Here is an 18,459-nt window from a genome sequence, read left to right as displayed (position 1 = left end):
GCATCTAAATACTGACCTGAAACCAACTCATAAAAAATTCTGAATGTCATACAAGTTCTCCTATCCTCTACATAAAACTTAAATTTTCACTATAAGGTTTTGAAGAAATAGATGGATTCAGCTTTATACTGAAAATGCCTATTCATTTTAACACTGCGAGAAAAAAGAAAAGTGCCTTTTCATCCTGGCACCTGAAATCTGAATTGTTTTTTTTTAACTGGGCCTGCAAGTAATCTGATCCTTAATTATTGCTTAGGGGAGGGAATAACCCTACAGGCTGAAGATTTCATTAGCAGCCCACCAGTCTCTTGAACATAATGTGGCAATGCTTCTATCATGTGTGTGTGTGTATATATAGTCTCCCTTCCGTCCCTCCAAAATAATAAATAACTTTAGGTGAAGGACATCAGAAATAGCAAAAAAATGGAAATATGGAAATTATGTGAGTTTTTTTTTAATACATAGGACATCTAGCCTTTTATGGAGTAAGTCTGCCAACTCCAGTCTAGGTTGTAGAATGCAGAATGATACAGGGAAATACTGAACTGATCCAGCTCCCTCCACTGAATGGCTGTATGTGCTTTGACAAGTCACAATCTCTTTCAAAACTAGTTGCCTCATTTATAAAATGCAAACGCCTGAGTCCCACACCCAATCAAATGAAATTCAAAATCTCTGGGAATGGGGCCCCACACATAGCCTCCCCCAGGTGATTCTAAAGCATAGTGAGGACCGAAATCCCGAGATTAAATGATGACTAAATCTCTTCAGCTCTGCTATTCTTTCTATAAATAACATAGTTTGTAACACTGATTTTTTTAAAAGAACTGCATCCTAAAAATAACCTTCCTCCTGATATAATCTAAACTTAAGTTCTATGTATTTTATACAATTAAAAACAAGTAGCTACAAGTTAAGTCACTCTACAGCAAATACAATCTAAATAAAATTGTGTCAAAATATTTCAAATTTTAATTAATGACAGAATGTTATGGTCTAGGTCAGGAGTCAGCAAACTTTTCTGTAAAGAGCCAGATAGTAAATATTTTAGGCTTTGTGGGCCACATGGTCTTCTGTTGCAACTACTCAACTCTGCCATTCTAGTGCCCAAGTAGCAGTAGAGAACATAAAAATAAAAGTAGAAGTGTGTTCCAATAAAACTTTATTCAAAAAAACAGGCAATAGTCCAGATTTGGCCTGTGGGCTATACTTTACTGACTCCTGCACTAGCTGATACCACAAAACTCTATAAAATAGAATTTAAACTAGATTCAACCTGCATAAATTATTTCTAATTACAGTTGAAATTCTGATACTTCAATCTTTGGCTGTAAAACAAGAGTTGGACACAAACTCTCTGACATAACTGTAAAAAATACTGGAATTATAGCCAAAGTTACATTAATAATATTTATCATACTTAAATACATATAATCTTCAGTGGACAGATGGTAAAATAGAAACAAAATACTCAGGATGCTTATTTAAAACAACTAAACAATGTTCTTAGTTGCCTGAATTACATTTTATACGATTTTATTTTTATGGCCTATTTCTGGTATTCCTACATACTTGCAAGAGATTTTAAAATCTAAGTAGCTTAATTGAGCTCTTATTTAAATAACATCACCTTTCCATGTATGAGTAATCTGTTCATATTTCTACAGGTACTAAGAGTACACTGGAATTACGTGTTACATATAAATGGAGAGGTGGAGGGAAGGGGGAAAACTTGCACTAAGTCGCCTAAGAGAGAAACTGATCATGTTAGTAAGACAGCTTTGTATTAAAAACTTTTTATACTACAAGTTACTGCAGAATCATCTACTGTAAGTTTCATCTCCCCACCAGAAAACTGAAATGTTGATTTACAATATTAATGTAAAATATTTAAAAATAAATAAAACAAATGTTGTTTCCCCTAATAAAAACTTAATACCTATTATATCAATGTACTACAAATCAAGGAATTAAGAACTTAAAGTTTAATGAGTATAGAAACAAAAAACCATGAGCCAACTCCCTTTCAACACCTGCTCACCTGAATACTGAATACCATACTGTTGAGGCTGCTGAGGTGGAGCCTGCGGCTGCTGTGCACCATAGCCGGCCTGTTGCTGGTACTGTTGGTACATCTGACCTGAAAATACACACACACACACACACACACAAGGAAAAAAGGCATGTTTAATGTGGCAAAGAGAAATATTTTTAAGATACATATACATTCCCTCTCCATCCAAACAGAGTAACAATATACAAGAAAGTATTTGTTCAACTTTAAATGTCTATGAAGAAGAGAATGAACCATTTTAGAAGTGTGATTCCTCTGCTGTGGATTAACTGCAGAGAACTAACTGGCAATAAACATTAAGTGCAACACCAGTGGCTACCATTTCATAAAGTCTAGAAAAACAAATGTTTTCCAACCCAGCTGCCAACAGATAAGTAACGCAAATATTCATTAAAAGCCAAGTGAGTTGAAAATCAGTAAATAAAAATGAGAAAAGGGACAAATACCATTTATATCATCTAAGTCCTTCCTAAAGCACTGTATTTGCCCTCTAAAGGTATGGGCCTCTATTACCATATGAACAAACTCTTTGGTAGCAAGGAACTACATGACATCTTTTGTTCCAGAGCTGAAAGACACTTTTGGAATTTGTCAAGTTTGATTTTCTATGAATATCCAACATCTTTTGCCAATAACGTGGACTCTAATAAAGCCTAAATGGTTCTTCATTGCACTATTTAATAATGGCAGACCTTTTTAACAACGGTGATGTGTTCTTGAACATGGGAGTCCTATTTGTCCTATTTGGGGTCAACAACCACTGTTCCTATGAAGAAACCCTTTAGACACTTATTACCTATGATTTTTCCTTTTACTTTTTATTTTTCTGTCCTCACAATCTGTTCCCATACCTGTGATTTTCAAGCAAAGATTTATTGGTTTATGTCTTTATTATCTCTACTTCTCAATTATTTCACAATGGTTGATTTAGCTAGATGTAATATCTAGTAGCAATAACCTTGCATTTTAATATCTATCTGGTATTTAAATCTTTAAAATAATCACATGTTGGCTGATTCTTTGAAAAATATTCAAACTACCTATTAATCAAAAGACTATGAGCAAACCAGATACTTACTGCCAAAGTGAGAAAAAAAAAAAAGACATTATATCAACTGCCACTCAAATCGAGCTGCAGCAGGCAGCTAGGACTCACAGGCTTAGAAAATGAGACGGAGCCCACTCTATTATACTAGCTGCTCAGCCCTATACGTGTCTAAGTGTTTAGTGCTGGGTAGCACTAAAGGAGATACAACTATGTTTATATCCAGCTTATTTCCTAGCAAATGTTTCTTTATAATAAAAAAAGAATACAAATAAAAATCAGCTCAACTATTTTAAGCTATTTATCCTATTCCCAAATATGACAAGAAAAAAAAAGAAATGCTTACAAAAGTTTCTTAAATGCTTTCTTAATGATTTAGACTAATAGCATAAAAGGTAGCACAGAAATTAACCAAATTTAGATGCCACCTTAATCCTGGATTGTACTTCATAACTAACTTTCGGAATAGAAGTGACCAGAATCTAAAATAAAAAGGTAAGTAGGTACAGAAATATAATCAAGGGGAATAAATACGTATAGCACATAACAATGAACTCTTAATTCTTGAAAATTAGAAGGCTTAACTCCACAATAAAAAAAATAAGCAAACAGGCAATAAACACATTTAAAAAAATTCAACCATATTAGTATTCCTTATCTCAGATACAGAAAAATTAAGCAACTTACCTGCAGTCAATAGCTAAGACCAGAACCATGAAGAGCTAAGAACCATCACTGGAACTCAGGCATAACTCCAAAGCTTTAGTTTATAAAGTCATTTTGCATATATTATCCCATGAACAAAACAATATAAATATTAACTTGGGCATCATCAAAAAAGGCTGAGATTAAGGTTCCACGTAGTAGTAGACTGTGGTCATCAATGAGTAAGGAACTCCTGGTCAAAACCGCAGTTATTCCCCTCAATAAAAATTTATAGGGTACAACTCTTCATAAAGCTTTTTTTTTTTTGCATGTTTTCATAAACTGCTATAAATTGATTTTGAAAAACATCCCTAGAGTTAAAAATTTCAGAGGTTTATTATATCTCTACACAAGATTCCTTTTACAGCAGATCCTCAAATAACATCTTTTGTTCGACACTGTTTCGTTAAAACACTGAGAAGGAAAAAAAAATTATTCCCAGTTGGGGTTACTGTTCTGTGTGGAGTTTGCACATTCTCCCCAAGTCTGTGTGGGTTTTCTCTGGGCACTTCAATTTCCTCCCACATCCCAAAGATGTGTATGTTAGGTTACTTAGCATGTCTAAATGATCTCAGTCTGAACAACTATGGGTGTGTGTGTGGTTGCAAGTGCACCCTGCAATGGAATAGCACCCTGTCAGGGTTGGTCCCCACTTTGCTACTGAGCTGATGGGATAGATTTCAGCCACCCACAACCCTGAATTGGAATAACTGCATAAATCATTATCTTATTTGTTTTTATTAATCTTTCTTAAATGTATCTATAACTCACATTTGTTTTTAGTCTTTATCTAGAAGTCTGGGGGTATTTTTGTGATCAGAGATATGCTGTAGGAACTCAACTTACTCATATCAATTAGCCTATGGTAGAACTGATTTCCTCATACGTCGTCTCATTTAAAGTTACAATTTCCAAGAACCTATCAACAATGTTAAGTGAGGATTTACGGTACTTACTTTAAACCCACCTCATTCAAGTCCAAATGGGACTGTCACAGTATTCTGAAAATTAATTAAGAAGTCTGTTTAATTGTTTAAAAAAAGAAAAAGGATGAACTTCTTCACATACTTGAGAGATCTATAGGATATACGAAGAAAGCAAAATGCAGACATTGTTTATAGTAAGCAATGTTTTGAGTAATAAAAAATATGGTCATGCATTGCCTAATGACAAGAGTAGGTTCTGAAAATTGTGTCACTGTATAATCATATGGTATACTTACACAAACCTAGATATATATAGCCTACTACATAGCTAGGCTATATGGTACATAGCAGACTACAAACCTGTAGAGCATGTTCCTGTACTGAATACTTAGGCAATTCTAACACATGGTAATTATTTGTGTATCTAAACATATCAAAACATAAAAAAGGTACAGTAAAAATATGGCAAAAAAGATAAAAAATGGTATGCCTGCCTAGGGCACTTACATGACTGGAGCTTGTAGGATTAAAAGCTGCTCCAAGTGAGGTACTTGTGTTGAGTGAATGTGAAGGCCAAGGACATTACTGTGCACTACTAAAGATTTACAAATGCTATACACTTAGGCTATACATTTATTTTTTAAAATTCCATTTCTTCAATAAATTAACCTTAGCTTACTGTAATGTTTTTACTTTATAAACTTGATTTTTTAACTTTTTTAATACTTTAGCTTAAAGTACATTGTGCTACTATACAAAAATATTTATTCTTTATATCCTTATTCTATAAGCATTTTTCTATTCTTTTAATTTTAAATTTTTACTTTTTTAAACATTTAGAAAAAAATTATGACACAAACATACACATTAGCCTAGGCCTATACAGCATCAGGATCACTGATATCACTATTTTCCACCTCCATATCCTGTCCCACTGGAAGGTCTTCAGGGTCAAGAACATCCATGGAGCTCTCATCTCCTATGATAACAATGCCTTCTTCCAGAATAACTTCTGAAGGACCTATCTGAGCCTGGTTCTACAGCTTTGTTTTTTTTTTAAATAAGTAGGAGTACACTCTAATGATTTAAAAATATAGTATAGTAAATTCACAAATGAGTAAGAGAGTCACCTATCATCATTATCAAGTATTAGGTACTACCCATAATTACGTGAGCTACACTTTTATATGACTGGCAGTAAGTCTGTTTACACCAGAATCACCACAAACACGTAAGTAATGCCTTGTGCTACATTATGATGGCTACACATCACTAGGCAATAGAAATTTTTCACCTCCATTATAATCTTATGAGACCACCATCATATATGCAGTCCACTGTTGACTGAAATGTTATACAGTGCACGACTATATATAAGCTATGTTTTATGCATATTTTCAAAAAGAATCAATGACAGAATAAAGTAAAAAGTAATAAAAAAAATTAAGGGGAAAAGAGAACAGGATGAAGCAAAGAGTAATGGTAAGACTTCTGGGAATTATTTATTACACAGAGTAGCCAACCTCTATCATGACCCTCAACGGCTTCTGCATATGTATAGCATTTATGACAATGGGTTGGTATCGTTTATATTCTTAGAAATTAGAAAGATTTAACTCCACAATACAAAAATGACCAAATAAGCAACAAGCACATGAGTATCTGCTCCCTGTGTAGTCCCTCACATACTGAATAGGGCTGACCTGTATACCAAGAAAATATTGCAGAAATGACAGTGACATTTCTGAGGACAGGCTATAAAAGACAGGTTATCTTCTACCTCACTCTCTTCTGATTACTCATTCTGGTGAAGCTGTCATGTCATGAGGTCACCCAAGCAGCCCCATGGAGAAGTCCAAATGGTAAAGAACTGAATCCTCCAGCTCTGGTTAAGCTTCAGATGACAATAACCCCAGCAGCCATTTTTAACTGCAACCTCATGAGAGATGCTGAGCCAAAATCACCCAGCTAAACCATTCCGGGATATCTGTCTAAAACTGTATGAGATAATTAACTTTTGTTGTCTAAGTATCTATGTTTTGGGATAATAGTTACACAGTAATAAATAATACACATAGTTTTGATTTTAGAAACATGTAAGGGATTTTAGAAACATGTAAGTTTTTTCTAATGGCTATTAGAAAAAACGACTCAAGACACATTAACAATGCAAAGTGTGAACCTTATTAGGCCCCTCATTTGAACAAGTCAATTTAACAAACGAATCTTGAAACAATTAGGGAAATTCAAACATAGACTAGCACACGTTGACATTAAGAATCACTGTTGAGGTTGCAGGTGAGCTGTAATCAAGCCAGTACACTCCAACCTGGGCAACAGAGTGACACCCTGTCACAATTAAAAATAAAAAGAATCACTGTTAAGTAACAGCATGGTGGTTATATTAAAAAGAAGATTATCAGTTAGACATATATACTGAAATACCTGAGTATAATAAGCTGTTCATAATTTGATTTAAACTACTCCAGCAAATTAAAAGGGGTGCAGTGGGGAAAAAATGATGAAAAAAGAATGCCAAAATATTGGTAAGTGTTGAAGCCACATGACTACATGAAGAGTTGATTATTCTATGTATGTTTCAATATTTACATAATAAAGGCTACTCAGCTTTTCATCATATTGGCATATGATTTTAAAGATTTTAATTATATGCTTTTTCATTTTTTTAGGTTGTCAAACAGCAATATCTCCCGATCTCTGATGATTTTTAGCGTTCTTCTCCTTACCAGTTATATTTCTGGCAACATCACATAGTCTTCCTGTAACAGGCACTGGCTTTATATGAAGAAGAGTAACATTATCCCTTTTGGTTTTTTTTAATGATGCTCAATATCTTGTTGATCCTTTTAACTGAACAACATATTAAGACTACATTTATTTGGAATAAAATTCACAGTTCCAAAGTCCCTTTTATGGGAGTTAAGTAACAACTCAGAATTCTTAATTTTAGTTTGGACTATTAACACATTGTAAGAGATTGCTATGTTAACAAATTATAAGTAATACATTTTATGTTGGTAATTCTGCTCAAATTACAACCAGTAGTTGATCTAAATAACTGACAATGTCAAAGACTCATTATACAACAAAAAGTAAAAGTAGCCTATAATTCATGCTGGGAATCTATAAATAACGACTATATTTATCTAAAGCTGTGCTCTTAAAATAATCACTAGCTACATGTGGCTATTGAGCACCGGAAATGTGGCTTGTTTGAATTGTGATATGTTGTTTGTTGTTTGAAGTGTTCCAAATCAGTGTCAAATCCCAGACTTCCAATACACAGTACCAAAAAAATTAACTTTTTAATAGTGAGTACACGTTGGATACATTAGGCTAAATAAAATTAATTTTACCTTTTCTTAAACATTTTTCTAATGCTGCTAAATAGAAAAACTACATGTGGCTTCTATCGTAATTCTTTTGGACAGCACTGATCTAGAATTAGATCAGTTATTAATAGTTTAAATGATGTCACATATTAATTGTACAATTTTCATACTGTATGTTTTAATGTAAGCTAACAGTTAATTGCAGCAAGGCATACAATACTACTCTAAAAATTAAATGCATATAAACAGTGTTAATCTGCTACCTCTGAAAAAAGGAATTTGGTTGCTGTGGAGAGAGGTGGGAGAGAGAATTTTCACTGTATGTCCTTTTGCATTTTTAAAATTTTACTTATTTGAAAATGCTCAATTAAACACTTCATAGAATGTTTAGATATTGCTAGTAGTGCCTTAATTCCCATTTATTTATACATAAACAGCAAACATTATTTGGTACAATGATCCTTCCAACTGTCATTGTATCACAGTATACACTGCTTAAAATGGGATTTATTTAAAAACAAATCTTTAGTTCGCTTGATGTAGGCATTAAACTCTCATCATACCTATACTCTGCTTTTGTCCATTTCAGCTGACATCTGCTTTAGTTCTAGTTTGTTCTAGTTTTGGCAGTAGCATTTTGGTGCAGAGGAGGAGTTAATTAAAGTTGGTTGAGAAAAGGCTTAAGCAATAAGAAATTCTTCGCAAACCACTGATTCATCAGCAAAATGTCACCTGCTAGTCCATAATGACTGGTGTTCATCCAACAGACAACTCTGTGGATTTTTTTTTTTTTTTGGCTTTGTTTGTTTTTGAGACAGGGTCTCGTTCTGTTGCCCAGGCTGGAGTGCAGTGGAGTGATATACAGCTCACTGCAGCCTAGACCACTTCAATTCAACAATGCAAACAATCCTCCCACTTCAGCTTCCCAAGTAGCTGGAACTATAGGCACATGCCATAGCACCCGGCTAATTTTTTTAAATCTTTTTTTATTTTGTAGGGACAGGGTCTCACTATGTCACCCAGCCTAGTCTCAAACTCCTGGGCTCAAGTGATCCTCCTGGCTCGGCCTCCCAAAGTGCTGGGATTATAGGCGTGAGGCACCACACCTAGCCAGGTAACTCTGAAAGTATCACCACAGGATGATAGGATTCTATTCCAAAAGTGGTCAGTTCATTTTAGCCTGTTTTGTTTTTGTTTTAATGTAATTGATAACCTTAATCACTTGCTTCTGGGGCTGGAAATACATTATACCACTATCTGACCCGTTAAACAAATAGTTAGAGCACCACCTGGTGTTTGTTTTGAAGTGGAATGTGGCTTTAAAGGTCCCAACACGCATAGACAATACAAAAATCACACTTCATTATCTGCAAGGCACCCTAGAGATTAGTTAAGTACTTAGTTACATTCTGCAGAACTCCAAGGTTTTCAATGAGGCACCTTAGTGCCTGCTATGTGAAGTCTGTTGCCCTTCAATCCCCTATTTTAAATATGGAGCTTTCAGGTTATATTTCATTCAGAACTAAAGACATTCTTTTGAAACCACTGGGTTCAGTCCAGTTTTCACATTTTACAGTGAAAGAATATCAAAACCCAGAGAGACTAAACTGCATATCCAAAGACAGACTATTTCAGAAGAAAAAGTCTGACTTAAAATACACTGCTTTTTTTCCATTAAAGACATATTGCTAAATTTACAAAATTATAAAAGGCTACTAATCTTAACAAAAAAAACCCACTACAACTAAAGTTATCCTTTACCTCTATTCAGAAATCTTTTTAAATTAGAAAAATCATGCACAGATGTTGAAGAAAGGAGGGAGATAAAATAGCATCTATAACACAAAATAAAGTGTGAAATCACCAGTCTGAACTTCACTATCCTCCCCAAGGGTCACCACTGACTAATGACTGGTCTTTCACTCTGTATCTATATTCACAGAAACACTTTTTTGAGGTATTTTTTTCATTCCAATAATTGGAAACATACCTGACATATTGTTCTATTTGGTTTTTTAACATCAAATCATGTCAGTAAATCAAAATTTTTCCTGTGTTTAAGGCATGACTAAATACATGAAGTGTTTACAACAATGCTGTAATAAACACTTCTATACATGTACTTTCCCAAACATGTGTTCTAAACTCTATTTTACCTTCAATCTGACCTGCTTGAGTCTGAGCTCCTGTATATGGTGGCTGCTGTGGCTGAACGCCTGGTGGGTGAGCTGCTGAGGAGGAGGAAGCAATGCTGTCGGGTGTTCCTGAACGATCTTCTGCAGGAGCACTGGGTGGCCCTGGATAGTCAAAAAAAAGTCAGTTTAGTATCCAACACAAGGCCTTCCCCCAGCAAGCTCAAGGAATAAGTTTGGTTAAAAGATACTAAAAGTACTATAGAATAAGTATATAACCACAAATACGCCTTTTTACATTAAATGTATGTACTTTATTTTTTCCTTTGCTCCAATCTCTTAATCCAAAGCTACGACTGGAACTCCTTCCTTATAAAGTGTAGAGTACTATATTCCTGAGTCTTAACCTCTCCCTGCAAAAATCAAAACTCATGTCTGCAATGCCAATATCCCCCTACTCCAAGCAATGTATTCTGCACATGAACCAAAATTGTCACTTCATTCTTCAAGGGGTCTTCACTGCCCATAAATTAAGTTCAACCTCCTAGTTTGGCATTAAGGGTCCAAACATTATTTCTCACAATTTCTCTTCTCACATGCCTCCCTTTCAGCTAAACTAAACTTCTCCCATGCCTCCCTTTCAGCTAAACTAACCTTCTCCCTACTCCCATAACATAGCTAATATTTTTTTGACCTCTATTTCATTTATCTCTGTTCTCTCCCACTAGATCCCATATATTTAAATATAACATTCACATATTTAAATATAACATTATTTAAAATCCAATTATAATTCCACACTTCTAGTAAGCCTTCTTGACTCATGAATACTTTTTCTACTAGTGAACTTCTATCTAGTTTACTTTTGTTAACTCATACTGACTTCTACTTTGCATTTCTGAATAGCTCTCACTTTCCCTCTTAAAGACTCTGCACTCTTTTGGCCGGGCTCCTGACTGTTGATTCTTTTTGTCTGCCTAACAAGGCCTAGCACTCTAACTTACATATGGAGCCACTATAATTCTTACAAAATAATGAACACAGAAATGAATGGAGAGAATATATTACAGTTCCAATGCTGTGACAGTCAAAAAAGATATTCTGAGGACAATGTAAATATGTCTTATTCCTTTAAATTCTTTCTGCTTTGGCAATGCAGAAGAGTGGTTAAAAGCATAGGTTTTGGAGCTAGACTACCCAGGTTCAAATCCTAGTGTTGTCACTCACTAGCTGTGTAACTCTGGACATGTTACATAATCTCTTTCTCTGCCTCGGTTTCCTCATCCGTACAAAGGATATACTAATTCCTACTTGATAAGGTTATTGTGAGGATTATGAGTTTACAAGAGCTTATAGCATGGGCTTATAAAAGGAATTATACAGCAAAAGCTTATAAAAGTGACTACTACTCAGAAAGTTCCATATAAGTACTTGCTATTATCAGCAGACTAATTTCTCTAAGGGCAAACCTCTATCTTCTGCTCTGATGTATCCCCAGAACTTACCACAGTATTAGGCACAGTTGACAGCTGACAGTCCAAGTATTAATAAGAACCTAAACTAGGATATAATAGTGGTAATGCAAGAGAGACTGATGATTGCCAAAATAAAATGGATGATGGTTTCTATCTACCACCATTTTACTTAAATTTATATCTATGTAGATAAATACACACATTCTTCCCACAAAAGACACTGTTATTAGCCTAAATATATATATTTGTTACTTTGGCTCCTCTTTCCTCCCTTATATGTAATTTATTACAGTTAATGTTCATTCCATGTTTGTAATATTTTATCCCTCCTTCCCACTGCCACATTCATTATTCTACTAAGCCACATTTTTACCACATCACACCTGAAGAACTACAAAAGTATCCTAGCTATGCATACAGTTTTTCCTACTGTAATTCAACATACAAAGCTGTGAGAAAAATGGTCTTCAAATAATGTGAATCATATTAATATTATTCTAGTCTGGAATATACTACATTTAAATCAAAATTTAAAAGTCTGACCTCATCAAATTTTCACACAATTCTCTTTTGTAATTCCATGAAAGTCTCTAAGAAATACAAAATGGACTATACACATTTCCAACTACTGATAAAGGCAAAGTAAATCCATCAGATAAACTCTCTCCCAGGTAACAACTAAAAACATGAACAAAACAAAAGAAACTATTTGAAATAACTGAAAGTCAATCAGAAACCAGAGGAGTTTACCCCAATAAAATTAGAATGGATAAGAATTAAAAGCGCTGACCTCTGCAGCTCCAATGGCAGAAAACCACAGTGTTAACAACCTTATGGCTGGACAAGCAGCTGAAGATTTAGGAGGAAAATCCCGGAAGTGAAGGTGCTACTGAAAGGGTAAGACCCAAGATCTAGGTATATACACTCTGCCCAAATCCCCAGCTGACTATAGGGCTGGGAGAGCAGAGGAGGATATCTCAAGAAGGCTCAGAGAAAAATGCAGCACCTAGAGCAAGCTGAAAGGACCGAGCATACATATCAGCTGCTATACACCATAGGGAGAAAGAAGGAGCAGTTTTGAGTATGTGAAAGTTATCAAAACCAAAATGAAGTCATTAATGTTAAAAAAATATTAAAAACTCTGATAAGGCCATGAAGAGAGGATTCTTGCAAAAACTATCACAAAAGAGTTCAAAAACCACAAACCTACACAAAGGCCATCACAACTTTGCAAAAAAAAAAGCAAAAAAAAAAAAAAAACAAAAAACTTCTGTGACTGTGAGGACATCTGCCCAGAAACTGCCTGTCCAACCTCAGACTGGCATCACTCTTGCTAATGATCTTTGTAGCCAACAATAATTATTTCAAAACAATTATATATTCTCATTTTTTCCTTTAAAAACCTTTTTCTGCCTTTACCTCACTGAATATGCACATAGTTTACTATGGCATGCATATTTTCAATGCAATGCTCTATTCCCAAATACCTTTTTCTTTTAGAGAGCGCTTTTCTGTTTGTTATTTATGTTAAGTCCATACAAATCAACTCCCTGCTAGATCAACAATAACAGAAAATCCTCAAAAGAATATAAGTCCAAGTCACTACAACATATTAACCAGAATGTCTAGTTTTCAACCAAACACTATCAGACAGGCAAAGAAACAGAAAAATGTGACCCTACTGGAGTTGGGGGGAGTGTGTGTGGGGGAGAGGAACCCAGTCAATAGAAACTGACTCCAAATGGGTCCAAGTGTTAGATATTGCAGATAAACATTTTAAAGCAGCTAAATATTTTTAAAGAATCAAACATAAATACATTCAAACAATTAAAGGAAAATATAGACTTAATGAATGTAAAATAAAGAATCTCAACAGAAAAACAGAAACTATAAAAACCCAATGGAAATTCTAGAGCTGAAAGCACAATTAAACAATTCACTAAAAAGGTTCCACAGCATATTAGAAATCACAGCGACCTTGAAGAGTTCAACAGAAATCACCCAACCTGAAGAACAGAGAGAAGACTGAAGAAAAATGAACCTTAATGACCCATGAGACAGTATCAAGCTCTCCAATGTATGTGTTATTAGAATCCGAAAAGAGAAAAAGCAGGAAAAAATAATGAAGAAATTATAACCAAAAGTTAAACAGAATAAAACAATATAGGTACTGCTTTAAGGTTAAAAACTTATTTACATAAAAACCCACTGTATACTCAAGCAATTTAACAAGAAAATCTACATTTAATTTTCAATTTCTCTAAGATGAGAAAAGACAAATCAAATATAATTCGAATACTGCAACTAATCAAATTATAAAATAGTTCAGATTTTTAAAAACTTTCTAAATTTTACTTTCAAAAATTTACTTGAACCCAACAGTGCTTATTCTTTAAGGGGGAGGGTGCTACTCTTGGGGAGAGGACATAAGAAAGCTTTCTGAAGTGCTGGAAATCATCTACATCTTAATCTAGTTAGTCTTTTACATAAGTGTACACATATGTAAAAATTTGTTAAGCAGAACCCTTAAGATTTGTGCACTTCACCATATCCAAGTTATTCTTCAATTAAAGAAAGAAGGAAAGGGAAGAACGGAAAGATGAAGGGAAACGAAGGGTGTAAAGGAGTTGGAAACCAACTTACCTGAAACCTGATCATCTGTTAAGCCAAACGCTGACATAACATTTTTATTGATTTCATCTTGGTTTTTTAAAGGATCAAAAGCAGACATACTTGCTGCCATAACCTGAGTAGACTGTTTTCCAGAAGAATCAGAAGCAGACTTTTCTTCCCTACCATCCACAGTATCTGTAAAAATAGAGGAATAAACAAAAACTTGTTTCCTTTTTATCTATATTCAGTAAGGCCTAAAAGTACAAGGGAAATAATGCAGGTGTATAATGATAGTCTGGAATGTTAAGTATGTCGGAATATAGGATTACAGATCATTTTAATTCCTTTATTTTTTTTATATTTTTCCTTCTAGTAACAGGGAGAAGAGGGTGAAAAGAAACAGAAGATGAACAAAAGCTTTCCAAAAAAATTATTTACCTCCTTTTGTAAGAAACATTAGATGAAAAAAATACAAGCTCCTTGATAAAGAGAAACATTTTACTTTTTTTGGTTTTTTTGGAGCCCAATAACCTATATCCTAGTATCAGATACCCACTGGGCACTCTGGAAATAATAATTATAGGAACTAAGGCTTTATTTTATAAAAAGAAACTGAACTAAGGTTATAATCTCAAATTTTACATTTTATTTCTACTGTCTACTGGTCCACTATTAAATTACATGGAAATCAAGCCAACCATAATTAATTCATAATCTTCCATAAATAGCACATTAAAAACATTTTTGAATGTGCTACCTTCTATTTTAATATGTATTACTTATTAAAATACTTATTAAAATGCTTACAGATGAAATGATGTATATGGGATCTGCATCAAAATAATACAGGAGGGGAGCCGGGTGCAACAGCTCATGCCTGTAATTCCAGCACTTTGAGAGGCCGAGGTGGGTAGATCACTTGAGGTCAGGAGCTCGAGACCAGCCTGGCAAAACCCAATCTCTACCAAAAATACAAAAATTAGCTAGGCACAGTGATGCATGCCTGTAATCCCAGCTACTCAGGAGGCTGAGTCATGAGAATCACTTGAACCCAGGAGGCAAAGTTTGTAGTGAGCTGAGATTGTACTCCACTCTGGGTAACAGGAGGGGCAGAATTGTGTATAGTGTAATTATATGATACTATAAGTTGGTAACTGTTGAAACTGGATGTGGGTTTCTGGGATTCATTATAATGTCTACTTTCTTATATACTTAAACTTTTCTATAATAAAATGTTTAAAACAACAACAGAAAAACAAAATGTCAAATATTATGAGCAGGTTAAATTTAAAATCATGCTTTTCTTCTCAGGATACTAAGATATTCCACAGGCATTTATACTACTGTCTTGTGAAAGAAAAAGAGTTCAAGAATTTTAACATACATTTTACAAATAGGAATCCAAGTCCAAGATACAAAAGACATCAAAAGAAACAAACAAAAAACACGAACAAGTAAACAAAAAGACTGTTGCTAACCATTTACTCAATTAAGGGACAATGATTATCACTTTTGTTACCAAGCAAGTAAATGAACATCAGTTCTTAGATCACCCCTGTAATCAATACAAAATGTATCTTCTGAAAAAAATGTTAAGTGCTAAACCGAATATAAGTACCCACAGCACACACTGGCTGGCAGCTCATTCATTCCTAACATACCATTCCAGGCTACCCTAATATTTTCTGAATGTTTGGAAAAAGAAAACTACTAGAAGTATTCCTTTAAAACATGTCTACCAGTTATCTATCTTCCCTACCAACTTCCTTCCTCTAATCCCAAGAGCATACCACATCAGTCTTACAAGTTGTTTCCCCTCACATCTCACTACCTATGCCTCTTTTCACTTATCACAAACTAAAACCATCAGGAAACATACTATACGTCCTACTACTTGCTCCATTAGCTGCTGGAGATACTGCAACAGGTCAATCTTCTATCTAAGGTAGTTTACACATCATTTGCCTCTTAAAGGAAAACAGGCATCCAAGAACCGCTGTAATAGAGAGCTGAAGACCACAGGTGGCCACATTTCTTGGTGAGGGTAAGCCACAGGTTCTAAATAGCACTGATAGCTGATTGGCAATTTCATTTTGTGGACTAGATTTCAGTTTCTGATGTATGGTTTTTTTGTTGTTTTTGTTTTTTAAAAAAATAAGAACTATCTCTAAAAATATAATGCAGATTGTATTATTCTTATATCATCTTATCATCAGATATGTCAGACAGGACACAATAACTAGAAAATGGCCATACAAGAAAACAACATATGGCATGATTTCCAAAATGCAGAGAAGAAACCAATTTTAACACCTTTTACATTAACATAGGTAAAAAGCTAACAGTATGTATAAAAAATATAGAAACAAAGAATAAAGTATAAACAGTAGCAAGAAAGAGGTGAGGAAAAAGTTTCACCTAAAGCAAAAAACTCATAAATCCATTCCTTAGAGTAGAATGTGGGCCACTGTAGCTAATTTCTGAACAGTATTGGCTATACTGGTTAAATTCTCATCTACACTTAATATTCTGCAGATGGTTAAATCCCCTGAAATTATATGCAAATGTTGTGTCACCATCTATGAATTCTTCTGGAAAAATTGTCTAACTTTTTCATTGATTCTTGATCTAAAATTGGAAATTTTTGTTTGGAGAGGTAGGGCTCAGAATAGGCAACCTTCTTTGACCTGAAATATAAAAGGTTTCATCATAAAGTGACCAAGAGGATCTCATTATAGTATTCAGCAAATCTCCATTATGTTCTGAAATAGAAGTGGAACTAGAAATAATCAATCACCAAATATTTATTAAACATCTATCATTAACATAATTCCATATGACTATTAGAAGACAGGAAGAGAGAAATGATGGAAAATACATCTTTATTTAAACTGTAACTAAAATAAAAATAGAAAACAAAAACTTCCAAAATATTCAGTGGCCAAAAATAGAATACATGCCATTTATCCACAAAAATTATCTCATGTTAAGCCCTTTATATGTAGTCATCCAGTCTAGACTTTTTTTAAATTACTATTTCACAATATGGACAGTTTTAAACTATGAAAATTATAAGCAAACAAAGAATTTGTAAAAAGAAAAAAATAATAATAAGAGTTTTCTTTAAATGCAACATCTAAGAATCTTAAAAGAAGAAAGCAGTTTTTTAACTCTACTTTCAAGTCATTAACACATACTTAAAGTTCAGTCCACATTTTAAAATACATTTGGTCCCAAAATTATGTCAGTTCCAAATGTTGACACATTTTGCTTTATCTTAACACAAACAGTACATGTCATCTATACAATGGGGAAAAAATTAGCTTTTCTTTATTATTAAAAACTGCGTTTCAACTTTACAACATACCATTTTTAATGAACATTACTAATCTAAGTGATTTTTAGTTGAAAATACTTCCAACACTATGTAATTATTCATGAAATGATTTTCAATTCCCAAGGTTCATTACTTATCTATTAAAAAGGGTTCATGTGTCAAAAGGATTTGAAAACTGACCTGTGTAACAAATCTAAAAGTCTAAGACTAGTTGCGAAAGAATCACCCAAAAAACACTTTAAAAATGGGATTTCCAGGTGCTACACTCCAGTAGGTCTATGATGAGATCCAGAAATTGGTGTAACGAAACCTCCTAGTAATCCTGATGAACAGCAAAGTTTAGGAACACAGACATAAATACTAGTAGAGAGGCAGAGGAAGAAACAAGAGTGACATTGGGGGTGCCATCCTTCTCCTACTTAAAAAGAGTTTTTTAAAACCTCCAAAAAGACGTAAGAACAATAAGTCAGAATACAATGGATTCAGGGTTTACCATTTTCAGGAATATTGGTGGAAGGTCCTGGTTCTCCAGGTGGTTCCAAGCTATCCAATAAACGATTCACTTTATTTCGAAGTTCTATCAGTTCTCGACGGAGATATTTCACCTGACTTGATTCAAGGGGTCTTGGCTGGCCATTAACTGAAATAAAAACATTTATTTGCTTAAAATTAGAAGTTCATGAATAAGTATACTAATAATATGCAACAAGGAAAAATAAATACAATTCCTTTAAAAAACCAAAAACAAGATATCAATGTAATGGAGTAACTTTTTTTAAAAAAAAAAGAATTCTCTATG

General features: G+C 34.0%; 1 protein-coding gene across 6 annotated transcripts in view; it reads right to left on the bottom strand.

Annotated features, from left to right (window-relative positions):
* The window catches only part of TFG (trafficking from ER to golgi regulator), a 44,137-nt gene that overhangs the window by 1,992 nt on the left and 23,686 nt on the right, over nucleotides 1–18,459 (bottom strand). For 3 of the 6 annotated variants that reach the window (XM_003821918.3, XM_003821917.5, XM_008975408.6), the window contains exons 4-7: nucleotides 18,154–18,300; nucleotides 14,354–14,518; nucleotides 10,260–10,400; nucleotides 2,042–2,140 (exon numbers count right to left, since the gene is read on the bottom strand). In XM_003821918.3, coding sequence (XP_003821966.1) covers nucleotides 2,042–2,140; nucleotides 10,260–10,400; nucleotides 14,354–14,518; nucleotides 18,154–18,300 — 552 coding nt within the window. The remainder of the gene's footprint in view (nucleotides 1–2,041; nucleotides 2,141–10,259; nucleotides 10,401–14,353; nucleotides 14,519–18,153; nucleotides 18,301–18,459) is intronic. The other 3 variants (XM_055110212.1, XM_008975406.5, XM_008975409.6) reach the window with 1 other exon arrangement.

The sequence above is a fragment of the Pan paniscus genome, chromosome 2 (assembly GCF_029289425.2).
Source record: "Pan paniscus chromosome 2, NHGRI_mPanPan1-v2.0_pri, whole genome shotgun sequence".
NCBI classification, from domain to species: domain Eukaryota; kingdom Metazoa; phylum Chordata; class Mammalia; order Primates; family Hominidae; genus Pan; species Pan paniscus.
This window is presented reverse-complemented; position numbering and strand designations above follow the sequence as displayed.